Below are 15,448 nucleotides of genomic sequence, written 5' to 3' on the forward strand. Positions count from 1 at the left end.
TAAGCCATCCTCAAATCTACTGAACATATTAGTAATCTTTTGTAAAATTATTACAGTCAGAAGACAAAAAATCCTTGAAAAAAACTACGCTTGTATTACCTTAAAAAGCCACTCATCAAGCTTCTCTTAACTAAACAAAATCATATTAAAAAAAAACTCTTCATTTTCCTTTTGATAAATGAATATACAATAATTCAAACAATTTCAAAATCGCTTCTATGAAACTTAGAAAAACTGAAGTCACAAGTTGGGCAGAAATTTCACTTATTATTAGTGTCAAATTGAAGGTTTATGTTTTGACAAGCAACTTTTTTCGTGATTTTGTTATAACCAGAAAATATTTAGTTAGCTTATTCACCTTTCCTAAAGGAATATTCGAATTTATATATTCATTATAACTATTTTTGCATAAATCCAGAGTGAAGCAAATATCTTAGAAATAAGATAACTTATGAAATAAATAACAGGACATACATATAACACAACATCAATTCTCAATTCTTGATAACATCATAACAAATCTATGATGTATGAAAGGCATGTCAAAAAATAGCCCAAATTGAAGGAGGAAATTATCAACCAAGAGCATCTATTATCCTGACAAACGAAAAATGACTGTTAACCTTGCCAGGATCCTTTATTGAACCTTTTCCTCTAATATAAACACGACAACCAGTTGAAGCTTCCACGCGTTTTAGAGAATTCCCTCTGGGTCCAAGAAGGCGTCCCACAAAATTGAACTGAAAAGAATTAGAAGTTAAAGACAACTCAAACACTAAGAATTCAATAAATTTATAAATGGAAAGGTACATACATTAGGATACTTATGCACTGGAATTTCTAAACGCAATATTTTCTTGACAAAGTGTGAACTAGGACTAGCCGGAGCACCTTGCCAATCCATTGTGGTTCCTTGAGGAAATTCTGATCTCTGCTCAAACCATTATAAGAGAAGAACGGAAGAAGCAAATAATGCACTTGCTACCATATGTAACAGTCAAAAGTTCAAATTAATAGATAAACGGTATAATCAATTCTTTAAGGGCCAAACAATAAGTATGGAAACAAGAAAATGTCCCGAGAATTTGTTTCAACATGTTAGGTGTACCAAACATACTTTCCAAGATTGGTTACCCTATGTAGGTTAGCCAGAAATTTTTTTTGTCAACCAAAAGAAAAAAATCTCAGCAAGGGATTCAATCAGAATAGTTAGCACTCTCATATGAGATAGTAGCCGGTTTCAGTGTTAAGGCACATGAGAGTATTGGGTTTGGATAGGTAAACAAATATTCTAGTGTCCAAATACCAAATGATTCACCCTCTTCCATAAGCTTAAAGTTTAGGGTTGAAAAAAAAAAATGATCACTCCTATGTATGGACCAACATTGATCTGCTTTTGATTTCATACTGCTTAATAAGTAGTATCAGAACAGAAGGTTCAGTTGGTATCTTCTATTATGGTTAAACAAGGCTCAAGAAAATGTGACTCCCGTGACAACATCATGTGGTTGAGAGTTTCCTGGTGAATGATATTTTGTTGACCAATACACTACAACCAAGATAAAGCAGACAAAGAATATATATGTAAAGTAAAACTTAAATCATCACTTGTACCAGATCTCTGCTCATATTGGTGACCCATCCTCTGCAAGCGGCGCTAATGACAGTTAAGCGTGCAACCTCACCTCGATCCCATTCCCACCCTCGCTAATAAAATGCGGACAAAGGCTCTTCTTCGCACCTCTTCTCTTCCTGTTCGTAAGCTCGTTAGCTTCTTCCCCTTTCCGCAAGCATCCCGACATCAAATCCATTAGCAAACTCCAACTCCTATCGCAAGCTCTCGGAATTCTTCCCGCATTCACTCTGTCTCTTCCGATCTAGCCGAACTCATCCATCACCATCGGCCTCTTCACCCAACGCCAAGACTCCCGATTCACCGAGCTGAACTCCAACCTTCTCCTATCTCCATGTTTTCAACCGCAACAATTATTTTAGGAATGAACGCTTGTATGGTTCTCCCAGACAAGTTGAGTCACCTTCAATCATTACAGTTGGCAGTTCAAAGTAATGGTCACAAATTCCGGAGTACAGGACATCAAAAGTCGCTTACTGATTTCTATATGAGTTCTGGGAAGTGAAAGTCGGATCAAGTCATTATGAAGTGAGTGAATCTCAATTCAACCATGTTCTGAACATTGAGTTCGATAAGATTATTGAGGCTTGCAAGTTTCTTGATGAACAATGGTCATGCATTCAACATGCCTTCTACATACAAGTATTGAAGTACTACGACAAATGCAAACTTCTATGAGCTATTGTAGAAGACCAGTCAAATATCCAAAATGCCCCCGCACATGCACTGTAATATGTATGCACATAGGTACATGGAAGGGGATGTATAATAAACTCGCATGGGCCCCGGCGAAGGTGTTATAAATACACACGTGATGTCCAGGAATACTGCGCAGGTCAATAAGTGAATTCAAGTTCAAACCTGATCCTTCTATGCGGATCAATAGGAGTCGACAAGGTTCAAATAATCAAACAAATATACGGTTGCGGCGACCAGTATATTTATTTTAATACATTCATATTAGGCCTTCAAGGCCTATAACAATAAGAATTCACTAATAAAGGCACAAAACTAACGACGAACCCTATCCTCTGTCGGCAAGTTAACAGGGTCGACAGGGTTCAATCCATAAATGAAAATGATCCCAAACACCCCGATGATGGCCGTGTTAAAGGTTTATCTCAACCAGGAGGGTTCACAAATATCTTCAAAATGCCATCCCAAATACCCGAAAATCCAAATTTCCAACAAACATCCCAAAATCCAAAATATTTAAAATTGAAATTCAATACCATTAATCACTTAAAGCAAAATACATTCATCCTCCACAACATCTTGCAAGGGTGGACAAATTGAAATTTATTTCGGCTCACATAGAGCTAATACCTAGTCAAAAATATAATTAGGATCCATTCTCAAACAATCTCCTGCCACTAAAGATGTGGAATGTATCCTCTGACCTATGGTTTTGCCTCCAAATGGTACCGCAGGATAAACGGTTATGACCTGGGGCCCTCTGAACCGAGTGATTTTGCCGTCAAATGGCACCATGAAATACCGGTTATGGCCAGAGCCAATACGTTCCTTAATGGCATCAAATATTTAAGACATGAATCAATAGGATATGATTCATAGGGCACAAAACCCTCTGTTAGCTAAGGTGGATTCAAATTTGTCCCCTTAGACAAACATACACCTCAGATCTACAAGGTACCCTTGAACAACGCAACCCATGGCTGCCGACAAGGATCCTTTTGTCAGGTTGGGTTGACTACCTCTTGTTGACCTCATTTTTGCTTCGGGGTGATATATTCTTTCTAATGAGTTGATTCGACCTTAGAATTAGAACTCAACCTTAATCTTAAAATTCCCAAAGAAAACTAATATTTTTCAAAACATGTTTTCAAAATTCCACCAACACCTCTTCTGACTAAGTAGACTAGGGACCACGATGGCCCAGGACAACTGAACCATGGGATCTTGATTGGGTCCATCATTCATTCCCCCACCATCCGTTTTAAGTGCAAGATGGTGAAATTTTTAATTTTAAATATCAAATCTTCCAAACACCCAAGCCCATGCTACTACTATATGCCTAATACTATATATCTATGGATACAACGTATCTAATTGACGACTAGCCTTAATTGAAAGTTCTCTCTCGTGATCGAGAGGGTAATTAACTACAGGGACTTGCGCCTATAGGAAACCAGAACTCAGATCATAAAGTCCTCGTAAAATGAGGACAAAATCTCTGTGTAGTGTCTTATCTACAAACCCATCTACCTTCCAAAAGTTACCCCAGAACTTATTTCAGTTAAAACTCTCCCGAAGGAAAGCACAGTGGTCAGAGGCCGGGGCCGAATTTTCGGAGCCCACAGATTTGAAGATGCATAAAAGCTTTGGTTCATGAGAAAGTGATGGCCAAGGATAAGAACTATGCTAGACCGGTCCAACCGATTTGACGGGACCGGTTCACGCGTAAGTTGGAGGAACCATCCACCTCCTGTACGTGGATTATGACGCCGAACGCATGCCCGAATCTACTAGAGCCATTTAGGAAAAAAATTTTGATGAATTAAGAGGGAAATTTGAATGTAGGGACTGTTTAGGGATTTCCTTTTGATTTGTATGCATTAAATACTTTGTTTTCCTTGGGTTAGGGCATCTTGAATTTGGCTGAAATTTGAGATCTCTTAGAGTTAGGTTTTCCTTTGGGCTCTAGCAGCGTCTAGAGATTTGGGAGAGATCGATCCTCCTCTCGAATTGAGGATCAACTGTATCTTGCTATTTTTCCATTTCTATTTTATCAAATAATACAAATTATCTACTATTTTTGTGATTTTGTGTGGATTGTGATAGAGAGAGCTCAATGTTTTCAAAGATTGATAGAAAATACTTGAGATTTACAAGTGTTTCCTATCAAACTCTCACATAAAAGGGTGATTATTACGAGATGTGCAAGCATGTAGAGTTTAATCACATTGTAAATAAGTAAAAAATATGTTATAGGAATACCAAGAAGTTGCGAATCTCCCAAAGGCTTAAACTTTTAAGTTGAAAATGTGTTTCACCATTAGTGTATCAGCCTAACCATAGTCCCTTTTCGGTTCTAAACTGCCCAACAATGAACTTGTATAAGTTCTTGTTCAATCACTTACTCTAAGGAAAGGGAGCCAATTCTTACCAGAAACGAGTGAAACATTATACAGATTGATCTCTACTATGTTTTCATCCAGTTTTCCTTCAACAAAATCTTTAAACTATTCCGTTTTAATCAATTCCTGCATATAGATTAGTGAAGGAATGACACTAGATGGATCTATCAGGACTGGTTCAGCCAATCAAACCCACATCCTCTCTATTGTTATATGTAATTTCTAGCTTTCTTCAATAATTCTCTCCAAAGGGACTCTTGAGGTAGTCTTACGCTATAAATAGAGGGTTATCTCCTCGCTTGTTGGCATATTTTTGAGAAAATTAGAAATTTTTTCTTTTGCCTGTTCTGAGCTATGTATCCTGAAGAAATTCAGGTGGTGTTTCCACTCCATATCAAGCGTCATTTGATATCAGAGCCAGGAAGATGCATATGGGGGGGGGGGGGGGGGGGGGGGGGTATGTTTTGTATATATGTTCTGCATCCTGAACTATAATTCAGATGCCGGTTATCCCTGAAATCTGGGTGATTGAATTTGGCAATTCAGCAGGAGCTGAAGGTTGCCATCTTGAAGCCCACCTAGGAGGGAGAAATCCAATTCCTTGGGGTGGATTTCCCCTAAATATTGAGAGGAGAGGAAGGAAAGTAAGTGTAGTGGGATCCGGGATTCTGCCAACATCACAATCGAAGCTTCTTCTTGATCTTTCAATTTGTTTCAGTGTACCAACAGCGGGCCTTTACCGTGCCAATTCATTTTTACACACCATAGGGTGTTGTTTAGCGCCTATTTTCTGCATTTAGGGACTTACCGACAACAACAGGAAGATTGCAAGCAAGCCTCGCAGCCTAGGCGCCTGTAATGTCGATTTGCATCCACTGGAAAATCTGGTCCAAGAACAAGGAAAAAAAGTTTTCTGACTTGTCTTGTCGCCTACAAGAAAAGCACCTTAGGGCTTAGGCTAACAGACGATCAAATCTCATTCATGAAAGGATAAAACCAAGAAGGATATGGCAAGATGTCGCCTCACCAAAAGCATCAGTGACCAATTCAAGAAATAGTGATTGAAGATCTACAGCGAAAAATAACCCACCTTCAACAACGACTATTAAGGCTCAAACGAAGGAAAGACTTGGTCCCACTTGCCTGGGACTTTTCTGGCATCAGACCAAGGAGCAAGTATGCCCCCATGGCGGCTTACAGATACTCCGTTCTGGGCGAATCCTTATGAACCGATGATGGAGAGGGTATATGGGCCGATTGAATCCCTTCTTCCCATGAAAACGTGTTTGAAAGGACACCTCATAAATCTTCCTCCATACCCTCGATTGAGTCCATCTTCGATGAGTTTAAAAATTTGTTGTTGAAATTGTCATCTTTGCCTTTTTATGATGAGCCAGTGTATGAAGAGTATGATGACGACATGTTCTTTGGAGTTCTTGGTTTTAATAAGAACGTGCATGATGATAAAAAAATCAAGCAAGATATCCAGCCGAAAGTATTCATTCATATCGTTCCAAATAAGGCAACAAATATGCTCTCCATCATTAATAATGGAATTGGTATGACTAAACCTGATCATGGCAACTTGATGTGATGCAATGGGGAGTTACACAAGAACTTTAAAAGAAAATTAAATATTAGCTCCACAATTATTTGGCCGGCGGCTTGTGCTCCAAGGGTAGTGAATGGCCACGGAAAATTTAGCTCCTCTCCACGGTGGTGAATTGTATGCGGGAGATGTGTGTAGAGAAGAAGATGATCACAAGGAACAAATTCGAGAACTCACTAAGAGATCTCTAATGGAACTCACAAAGAGATCCACATTTTGGCACTCACAAAGAGAACACAAAACAAAATTTCATTCAATAATTCAATAATCCTCATACAAGATACAATGGCCATATAAATAGGCCCCAAAGAAAATAAAGTGCAAAAGTCTAAAATGCCCCTTGAGGCTACAAAAGCAACTACTACCCTCAGGGGTAAAATGGGAAACTACGAAAATAAAAGAATAATATGAAAACTGATGGTACAAATAAAATCAAAAATAAAGGCTAGCAATCATGGCCGTCAATCTCCGTGGTCGTCTCTGATAGACGCGCCGAATCTCCTATCGATGACCTCATCACAACTACTTTGGTACCTTCACACATTCCAACACAAAGTTCATGGAGGCGCTAGTTGTGGATGTTGATGTCAGCATGATTGGTCAATTTGGGGTCGTGTTCAATTCAACTTGCCTTGTTGCTAAGAGGGGCATCATTATATGTTATATATAAGAATTTGGTGATGAGAAAGAAAAGAAAAAAAATAAGATCCTTAGATTCCTCAGCAAGTTTCATCAACTTCAGCTTGTGCTGAAGTCACTCCTGGATAGGGAGAACGATATTGGATGGATTTATTTGGATTGGTTCAACCAACTAAACCCACCCCCTCTCTATTGTTATATGTAATTTTTACCTTTCTTCAATAATTCCCTCCAAAGGGACCTTGAGGTTGTAATAACCAGAAATTTTCAAGTAATAAAAATTTCAACACGTTATTTCTTTTAAACTTTAAACAAGCCTAACTAATACTTTTTAATTATAATTAACTGTTAAATAAATTAATATTTACTAAACAGTTAATTACTGTTAAGTCGATATTAGCATTAATACTAAGTAAAATATTAAATGAAATTAGTTATTTCCATATTCCTGAATAGGTGCTTTCTTTGGATATGAAAAGATGTGAGAGCAGTTATTTGGTGTGGGGCCACTCTTCCAGTGGTTTTCAAGTGAGGATTGGAACCGGAAGGCTGAGAATTTGATTGTTGTATGCGAAGCAGGAAGGAAAGGAGTGGGTTAACGAGCAAAGCAGGGCAGAGTAAATGAGAGCATATTTTCTGGAGAGAAGTTGCAAAAGAAGAAGATCGGCACAGTACAGTGCAGGAAGGGCTTGGCACACTGCAGTTATTAACAGCAAAGGAAAAATATGAGGCTATGTGGCATTGGTCTGTGAAAACCTGCGGGCAGTGAGAGAGCAGAGAAGGGATTCTTTCTCGGTGGAGTTAGAAGTAATTGAAGCAGTGTGTTCGGCTGAGTGAAGAATTTTTAAATGAGGGTTTGTGAGTGATGGAAGCAACTTCTACTGAGAGAAAAGAGTATAGGTAAATGAAGAAGAAGAGGAAACTACAGCAATTGAGGAAGGAAGAAGTTAAAGTAAATTGCTTTTATTGCAATGTTATTGTTGTTTTGTAGATTTCCTAATGTTAGTAAAAATTATTAAAAGAAAATTTACTCAATTGTGTAAGAACTTAGATTATATATGCAGAAATAAAGTGTTGAGATAATTTTTACCAAAGGAAAAGAGTACGAGGCGTGGGCTTTGAAGAGACAACTCGTCAATGAGGTAAGATATGCAATTCTAAATTACAAAATCAATATTATTAATTTTAGATAAATGCAATGTCACTTGAATGAAGGGATAAATGCATTAAGATGATTTCAATTAGTGAATATGAGCATACATCCAAGTATTCACGTACAAGCAACTACAAATCCATATGAATAATTGAAATTTGAGATAATTAAAGTATGATTGTTTAAAACTTTTCCTAGTTAATAATATTTTGGAAAAAAGTTCAATTCATTGCATATTCCATACACATTATTTTTATGTAAACGGTATAACAGATAGATTTATATGAAAGCATGCAAAAATATAAAGCATGTATGGATTTCGAATATTTAAAGTCGACTCAATATTAAATTAGGAAAGATTGAGTATGAAATGATATGACGTTGCAGGTGGGGGCAAAAAGGACCCTAGATATGATACTTGCTTAGTAGATGGGGCAAAAGGAATCTCTATATAGTTCAATGACGAAAATGTCAGATTTATCTAGGCTCCATTGAACATTAATATGAAAGTTAACTATATGAAAATGATAGTCAAATCCTTAGAAAACTAATTATGATATTCTATACAGATTTCAAAAGAATTACATAATGATTTTAATTATGATTTTTATGTTGATTTGCAAATGTTTTTTGAGTTAATTCAATTATATTATTCACTATAACTTTGCATTTAATTTCTTATTTAAATTGTATAATTTTATGAGTCTCATAGCTCACCAGTTTTTATATCGGTTGTTGTTCAGGGAATGCAAGGAAAAAGTTGAAACATATTAGGCAAGTTATGAAATATTTATGTTTTCTGTTTAGCAAAGTTTATGATGTCTTCTTGTAAGGTATGTAAAATGTCTAAATATGGTGATGTACTCTAATTTTCTTAGTGGCTATGTAAGTACTTTTGTGATAAAATTGAGACTATATAGATATTTCCGTTTATTCAGTAAATGTAATGGTCAGTGGATGTTTTTAGACAAGTATGCAAATGATGAGAAATGTTGCATGTAGAGAATGAATGTTATGTTTAGTTCTGTGATACTCTACGTTACTGGTAAGGAGTATCATGGGGTGTTACAAATATAGCATTACTCTATGAATAGAGGACTATCTCCTCTCTTGAAGACAGATTTTTGAGATAATTAGAATTCTTTCTTTTGCTTTGTTCTGAGCTCTGTATGCTGAAGCAATTCAGGTGGTGTTTCCACGCCGGGGCCAACATCAAGGAAAGTGATCTCTTGTACTGTATTGGTTATAGAAAACCTCACAAAAGGCTTTTAATAAATATGAATTTGATGAACAATCTCTGTACAGTTCTACATTCCAGCAGCAAAATTAACTTTCCTAACACGCAATGAGAAATGTGCTTATGCATAAGACCTTCAATATTGTTAACCCAAAAATATGCTAGTAAGATATCTTACTCTACAAGAACTAAGATTCAGCTTTATCCCCACTAGAAGCAACAATATACTGCCAATTTCTTAAGCGTACCAAGTAGCACAGTTTTTAACTCCCTGAATAAGAAAAGAACAAGGCTATACTCACCTTAAATTGAACCCAAATTAGTCCATCCTTAGTGCCACCAAGAATAATTTAAATCACTATATCAGATTGCCCCAACAGGGGATTCATTGTAGGCCAACTGCCTTCAACTATACATAATGAGGTGATTTTTACTATTGATTTTGTATTAAAAATGCCATGGTTTTTCATTTACATGTCCTGTATAATTGACTATGGGACTTACACTTATATGTTAAACGTCTCATTTTTTTAGAATAAATATTTTGTGAATTAATTAGTAATAATGAAATGAGATACAAACACTTCAATTTCTCCTAATGGGCATTCGGTTAGGAGCTCTTAACCTTTTTTTTTCAATAAACACCAAAAGGTGTTTGATATAATTTAAAAGTCAACAAGTAGGTTTTCTCGTTTATAAGGCCATGATCCATATATTACTTGTCCTATTAATTCGTAGTTTGTGAATCTCTGGGTAAGACAAGTGGCACAAAAGATCACATCACAAATAATAAAAAGAAATTGTACATAAACAATGAAGAAAAAAAAAACATGATCATTCACCTCTTGGTACAACCCATTCCAACCAATTGAACCTGTGACAGATATGTTTGAAGCAGGATTTGGAGAAGCCATTGGACTGGGGTATCCATACTGTTGCCGATCATAGTCCCCAAATCCTTGACTGGGTACTCCTGAGACTCGCACTATTTCTACAAAAAAAACTAAGGCTTTAGAAAGACAAAAATCATTAAGCCATTAAGGATTTACATCACATGCTCCTAATTACAAGTATGATCACCAATAAGATCCAACTCATTGTATAATGCTAAGATCTTGCTGCAATATTCTATCGTATGTATTTGTCTTTGATAGAGTTGTCAAAGTTCACATCGTAGTTACATGTCTTTGACTTTTGATAATCTTGAATAATTATCGCATGAGTTTTCTCATAATTTTGTAAACGACTAGACATGAAAACCAAAAATCACAAATTTCTCAGAGAGAAGATTTGATCAATCCAATAAGAAATTGACACTAAGCAAACCACTCTTGAAATGTAAAATTTAATACAATAACTCATTTCATCTCATGGGCTTCACTATCTCTCATAGAAGTTTCTTAAATAAGCTTTGGAGGAGCCGCTAAGGATCCATCAACATAAAACGCTTTAGAGCATTGACCCATAAAGGATAATTGTGTTGGTCAACTTGACTCGCCATGTAGGATGCACAAAGGAATTTTAGGATGATTGCGAAGACATGGTGCACTAATTTAGAATATCAAAAAAAAATGCAGTAGTGTGTGCCATAGAATTTTGTTAGATCTTTACGGGGATATAATTGCTCAGGATGCCATATAAATAGTAGACTTATAAAAAATATAATCTATAAGCTTGTGGTTGGATGAATACTGCTGCAAATTATAAATTAGAAATACAGAAAAAGAAAGAAAATAATATACTTCCATACCTCATTTGAATTAGCATTGGTACCAACATTTATACTCTTACTATCTCTTTATGCTATCATTGAATATATATATATTCAAGTTGGATGGTTGAAGTGGAGGAATGCATCAGGCTTATTGTGCGATAGAAAAGTCCCACTCAAACTTAAGGTGAAATTCTATAAGATGGTGGTGAAACCTACAATGCTTTATGGTGCTGAATGTTGGCCATTAAAAGAGAAGCATAATACAAAGTTAAGTGTTGCAGAGATGAGGATGCTTAGGTGGATGAGTGGCTTGACCCTTAGAGACAGGATACAAAATGAGCATATACGTGAAAAGGTTGGAGTAGTTCCGGTGGAAGATAAGATTAGAGAAAGTCGCCTTAGATGGTTTGGTCACATTAAACGGAGGCCTTCCGATGGCCCGGTTAGGAAAGTTGAGGTATTAGATTTGACTTATGTTAAGAAAGGTAGAAGTAGACCTAAAAAGACTTGGTTAGAAAATATTAGAAATGGTCTTTCTTTATTAGATTTAAATGAGAATTTGACTTTTAACTGGACACAATGGCGAAAAAGGATTCATGTAGCTGACCCCATGTAGTGGGACAAAGACTTGATGTTGTTGTTGTTGTCGTCTTTGATGCCCGCTCATTGTTTTCCTTGTAAACATAAGCAGTAGCTTATGTCATATTCTTAACAATTTCAATTATCCTCATAAACACATCTTCGAATGAAGAGAAATAAAAAACATAGAAAAAAATTCATCACAAAGAATTCTCTTAAGCTCCACTCTATCAAGTTGAGAAAGTTCATTTTCCTAAATGACATGTTAACTATTTATGTACCCAAATTAAATACTAATGGGTGATAATCAATATTGTGTCTTTGAATGAAGAGAACTAAATTAAACATTGAAATACATAGAATTATAATAAGTTCCCCTATTCCAAAATTAGATGGTCAATGTTATACAAGATGAACCAAAAGAGAGCCAAAGTTGGGCCTAATACACCAATGGTCAAATCCGTTTTTAACCCAAAAGCTTAATCCTATAGGTGAAGGACAACAACTTATATATTTCCAATATACATTAACAAATAGTTGAAAATATATATTAGTATCAAAGGCCAGATACACCATTGTTCCTATGCTATTAGTAAGGAACCATATATACATTAACCAATAAATTTTTGAAATATTTGATTCGAGACTAAGATGAAAGCCCCGTGTGCCTGAATAATCTACTTTTACATGGGAGATCTCCAAATCACCCATCACTTATTCTCAAATAGAAGCATTATAGAGTATCACACACCAAGAGCCCACTTAACCACAAAAAAAACTACCATGAGTGGGATTCACCTACTCTTAAACATTGCTCAACCATAGTAAAAGCCAGCAACGAAAAATGGGATAAGCTACAAGAAATAACTCAATCTTATATAAACCCTCTAATCTAATATCTCTTATTAGGGTTTATTAATCAAACGGGGACCAATGATGAAACTCATTTTCAATCCAAATGTTTAGGCTCATGGGTGAAGACCAACCACTCAATATATCTATAGAAATAAATTCTTTAACCATTTGATGTGATACTAAACTTAAAAATTTACATATAGTTTAAACTTTTTTTTTCTTTAATGACATGATACTTATCATATATGCATCCAAATTATGTATTATGAAGATACATTTGAGTCTAATCACTACGAATGGGGTTTCTTTAGTCTTATATGACAAACATTTTCACAAACTATATTATTCATGAAGACTACACATTATCATGAAATTTAAAAATCAAGCGAGGCTGATAATTGTTTTGACAATTAACAAGGAATATAATCCAATGTAAGACTTCTAAGAACACAAAAACTGTATTTTACATTATCATGAAATGTAAAATGACCGCACATTATCATGAAATAAAAAAAAAAAACAAGCAAGGCTGATAACTGCTATGTTTTGACAACTAACAAGGAATATAATCCAATGTAAGGCTTCCAAGAAAACAAAAACTACCATTAATAAACCAAAAAAGCGCACTCCATCATTACCATGTCAGCTTACAATTTTATTTTGCTTCTATAATGGCACATGTAAAGCAATTGAATGGGAAAATTTAAACAGATAAGAGATACATTAGGTTCGGTCTTACGAATCCTCAATGTTCATTCCTTCTCCATGAGTGCTGCATAATCTATTAATTCTACTTTGCACAACTACATCTAACAATCCATAGAACAACCACTAAGTGCCATGTAAACTGCATATGTATAACAAAGCATAATGGCCAAAGTACATGGACAAGCTAGGAATAAAGAACAACATAAGAACATTTGTCCACTGTAGAATGCTATTAAACCTAGGCTCATTCATTGAGCCCAAAAAACAACCAAAAACCTAAAAGAAACCGCGGTGAAAATTCAAGGAGGAAACTTAAGATATCGCATCAAAACACAGCATGATAAAAGAAGATTTCCATCAAGCAATACACATTGCCACAGCCTTGATAATAATCCATCCGAGTTCCCAAAGCAATGAAAGTTCAAATTCCCAAATCCAGAATTCAACCAAAACTAATAGAAACCCATCAAAGCTCTAACCTTGATTCAATAAACGGCTACATATGGGTAGAACCTGCGTGAAAGGCCCAAGTTTTTGATGTTCTACCAACAACTCTGCCAAGTACTGGCTATAGACAAAACAAAAAGAACACCAAGATTACATGAACACTTAAAATCATAAAAAAGGAATAGCCTTCGTAGAACATAGTCAAATTTTGTGTAAAAAATTAAAAACTCTTTTCTCATCTTTCTATTATCAGCTACAATACCTATCTGCATCTGGAGTGTTTCTTATCTGTGGGGAGTTGGTTCTCGCTGGAGAGAAGCTGTGAGTATATAAACCTGACATGGTTGTAAGGAGAAAGATTTTGCAGAGAGAAGGTTGGAACGAAGGAAGTTAATGGGGAAGGAAAAAGACCAAGGAAGGTGAGGTGGTAGAAAGTTGATGATGTCGGCTAGAGTGAGAAGTCTTGAACTCGCTTTATTTTTCTTCGTGGCAACCCTGCAACCCATTAAAGTATAAAACAAATGAAATATGGGGTGGAAACAGCCATAAACTTTAAAAAATAAAAATAAAACATTAATAAAAATTTTAAATAAATAGGTGGAGAGAAAATTTTAGAAAATTTTGGAGTGAGGAGATATTCAGTGGGTTTTCAATTACTGATTTAAACGAAAGCTTTAAAACTTAAATTTGATTTCGCTTTTGGTTTAGGTGTTATCATATCATTTTTTAAGGGGATTAAAAATATATTATTTTATATCATCACATCATGATATTTATGTTAGAATAATTAAATATATTAATTATGCGAGACGTCACAATAATTATTTAAGAATATATATTTAATTATATAAATCATTATGTGGCTCATATATTTGAATTATTGAAATTTAATTATTTATGTTTAAATCCTATTAGTCAAGAAAAGATAATTTGATCATTCGTTTATGGACCGTTTGATCAAATAACTCCTATGAGTGGTTATTGTAAAATAACTCCTATGAGTTATTGTAAAATAACTCCTATGAATGGTTATTATGACAAATCCGCAGGAAATAACTATTGGTCCTCTCTCAATCTCTCATAAAGAGGAGTTATCTTGCTCCATAGAGGACTAACTCATGAAAGAAGAAAGTGAAGGGAGAAGGGAGAGAAACCGTAGTTCGAAATTCGACGAATTCAAAATGAATCAATGTATGTTTTTTTTTCGATTAAATATTGTGAAAATCATCTTGTTTAAGATATTGAGGATTTAAGACTTACGTAAATTCAAGTTTTTTGTTTCGATTTCTTTTACATAAATTATGATACAAGTTTATGCAAAGAGTTAGAGAACTCCATTAAGCCTTATAATTTACGTATCTAACATTTAAAATTTATATGATGATATATGTGATAAGAATGAGATATGGGAATGACATATTTGATATTAAAGTTATTTATAAGTGATATACATAAAATATTAAAACTTTAGGTGTTAAAAATATAAATAAAATTATATGAACCTAAATCATCCTTTTTTAATTCCATGATTTTGATAATTTTGTTGGAATCAAGTTTAATTTTGATGTGATCATTATTATTATTATTATTATTATTTTGGAACGGGATATCCACTTGTTGTCTCCCCTGAAGGGATACTTGGCTGCGTGAATAATCCTCAGCTGATCTAAAAGAGACACTCACCCTAAAAAACTCATGGCCCGCACTTGATTGGGCCCCATTTAAGAAGCGTTGCTCCCCGAAGTAATTGGAGCACTTGTGATTATTATTATTATT

The 15,448-nt window shown here is 35.1% G+C and overlaps 1 protein-coding gene across 2 annotated transcripts in view; it reads right to left on the bottom strand.

The window, feature by feature from the left end:
* The window catches only part of LOC110104572 (KH domain-containing protein SPIN1-like), a 33,421-nt gene extending 19,245 nt beyond the window's left edge, over positions 1-14,176 (bottom strand). Inside the window, exons 1-5 of one of the 2 annotated variants that reach the window (XM_020833740.2) lie at positions 13,935-14,174; positions 13,705-13,793; positions 10,212-10,360; positions 815-931; positions 624-740 (exon numbers count right to left, since the gene is read on the bottom strand). In XM_020833740.2, the coding sequence (XP_020689399.1) occupies positions 624-740; positions 815-931; positions 10,212-10,360; positions 13,705-13,793; positions 13,935-14,014 (552 nt within the window). In that variant the 5' untranslated portion in view covers positions 14,015-14,174. Of the gene's footprint in view, positions 1-623; positions 741-814; positions 932-10,211; positions 10,361-13,704; positions 13,794-13,934 lie in introns of both variants that reach the window. The other variant, XM_020833741.2, reaches the window with a different exon arrangement.
* Between the last annotated feature and the right edge of the window lie 1,272 nt (positions 14,177-15,448).

The sequence above is a fragment of the Dendrobium catenatum genome, unplaced genomic scaffold (genome assembly GCF_001605985.2).
Source record: "Dendrobium catenatum unplaced genomic scaffold, ASM160598v2 fragScaff_scaffold_655, whole genome shotgun sequence".
Classification (NCBI taxonomy): domain Eukaryota; kingdom Viridiplantae; phylum Streptophyta; class Magnoliopsida; order Asparagales; family Orchidaceae; genus Dendrobium; species Dendrobium catenatum.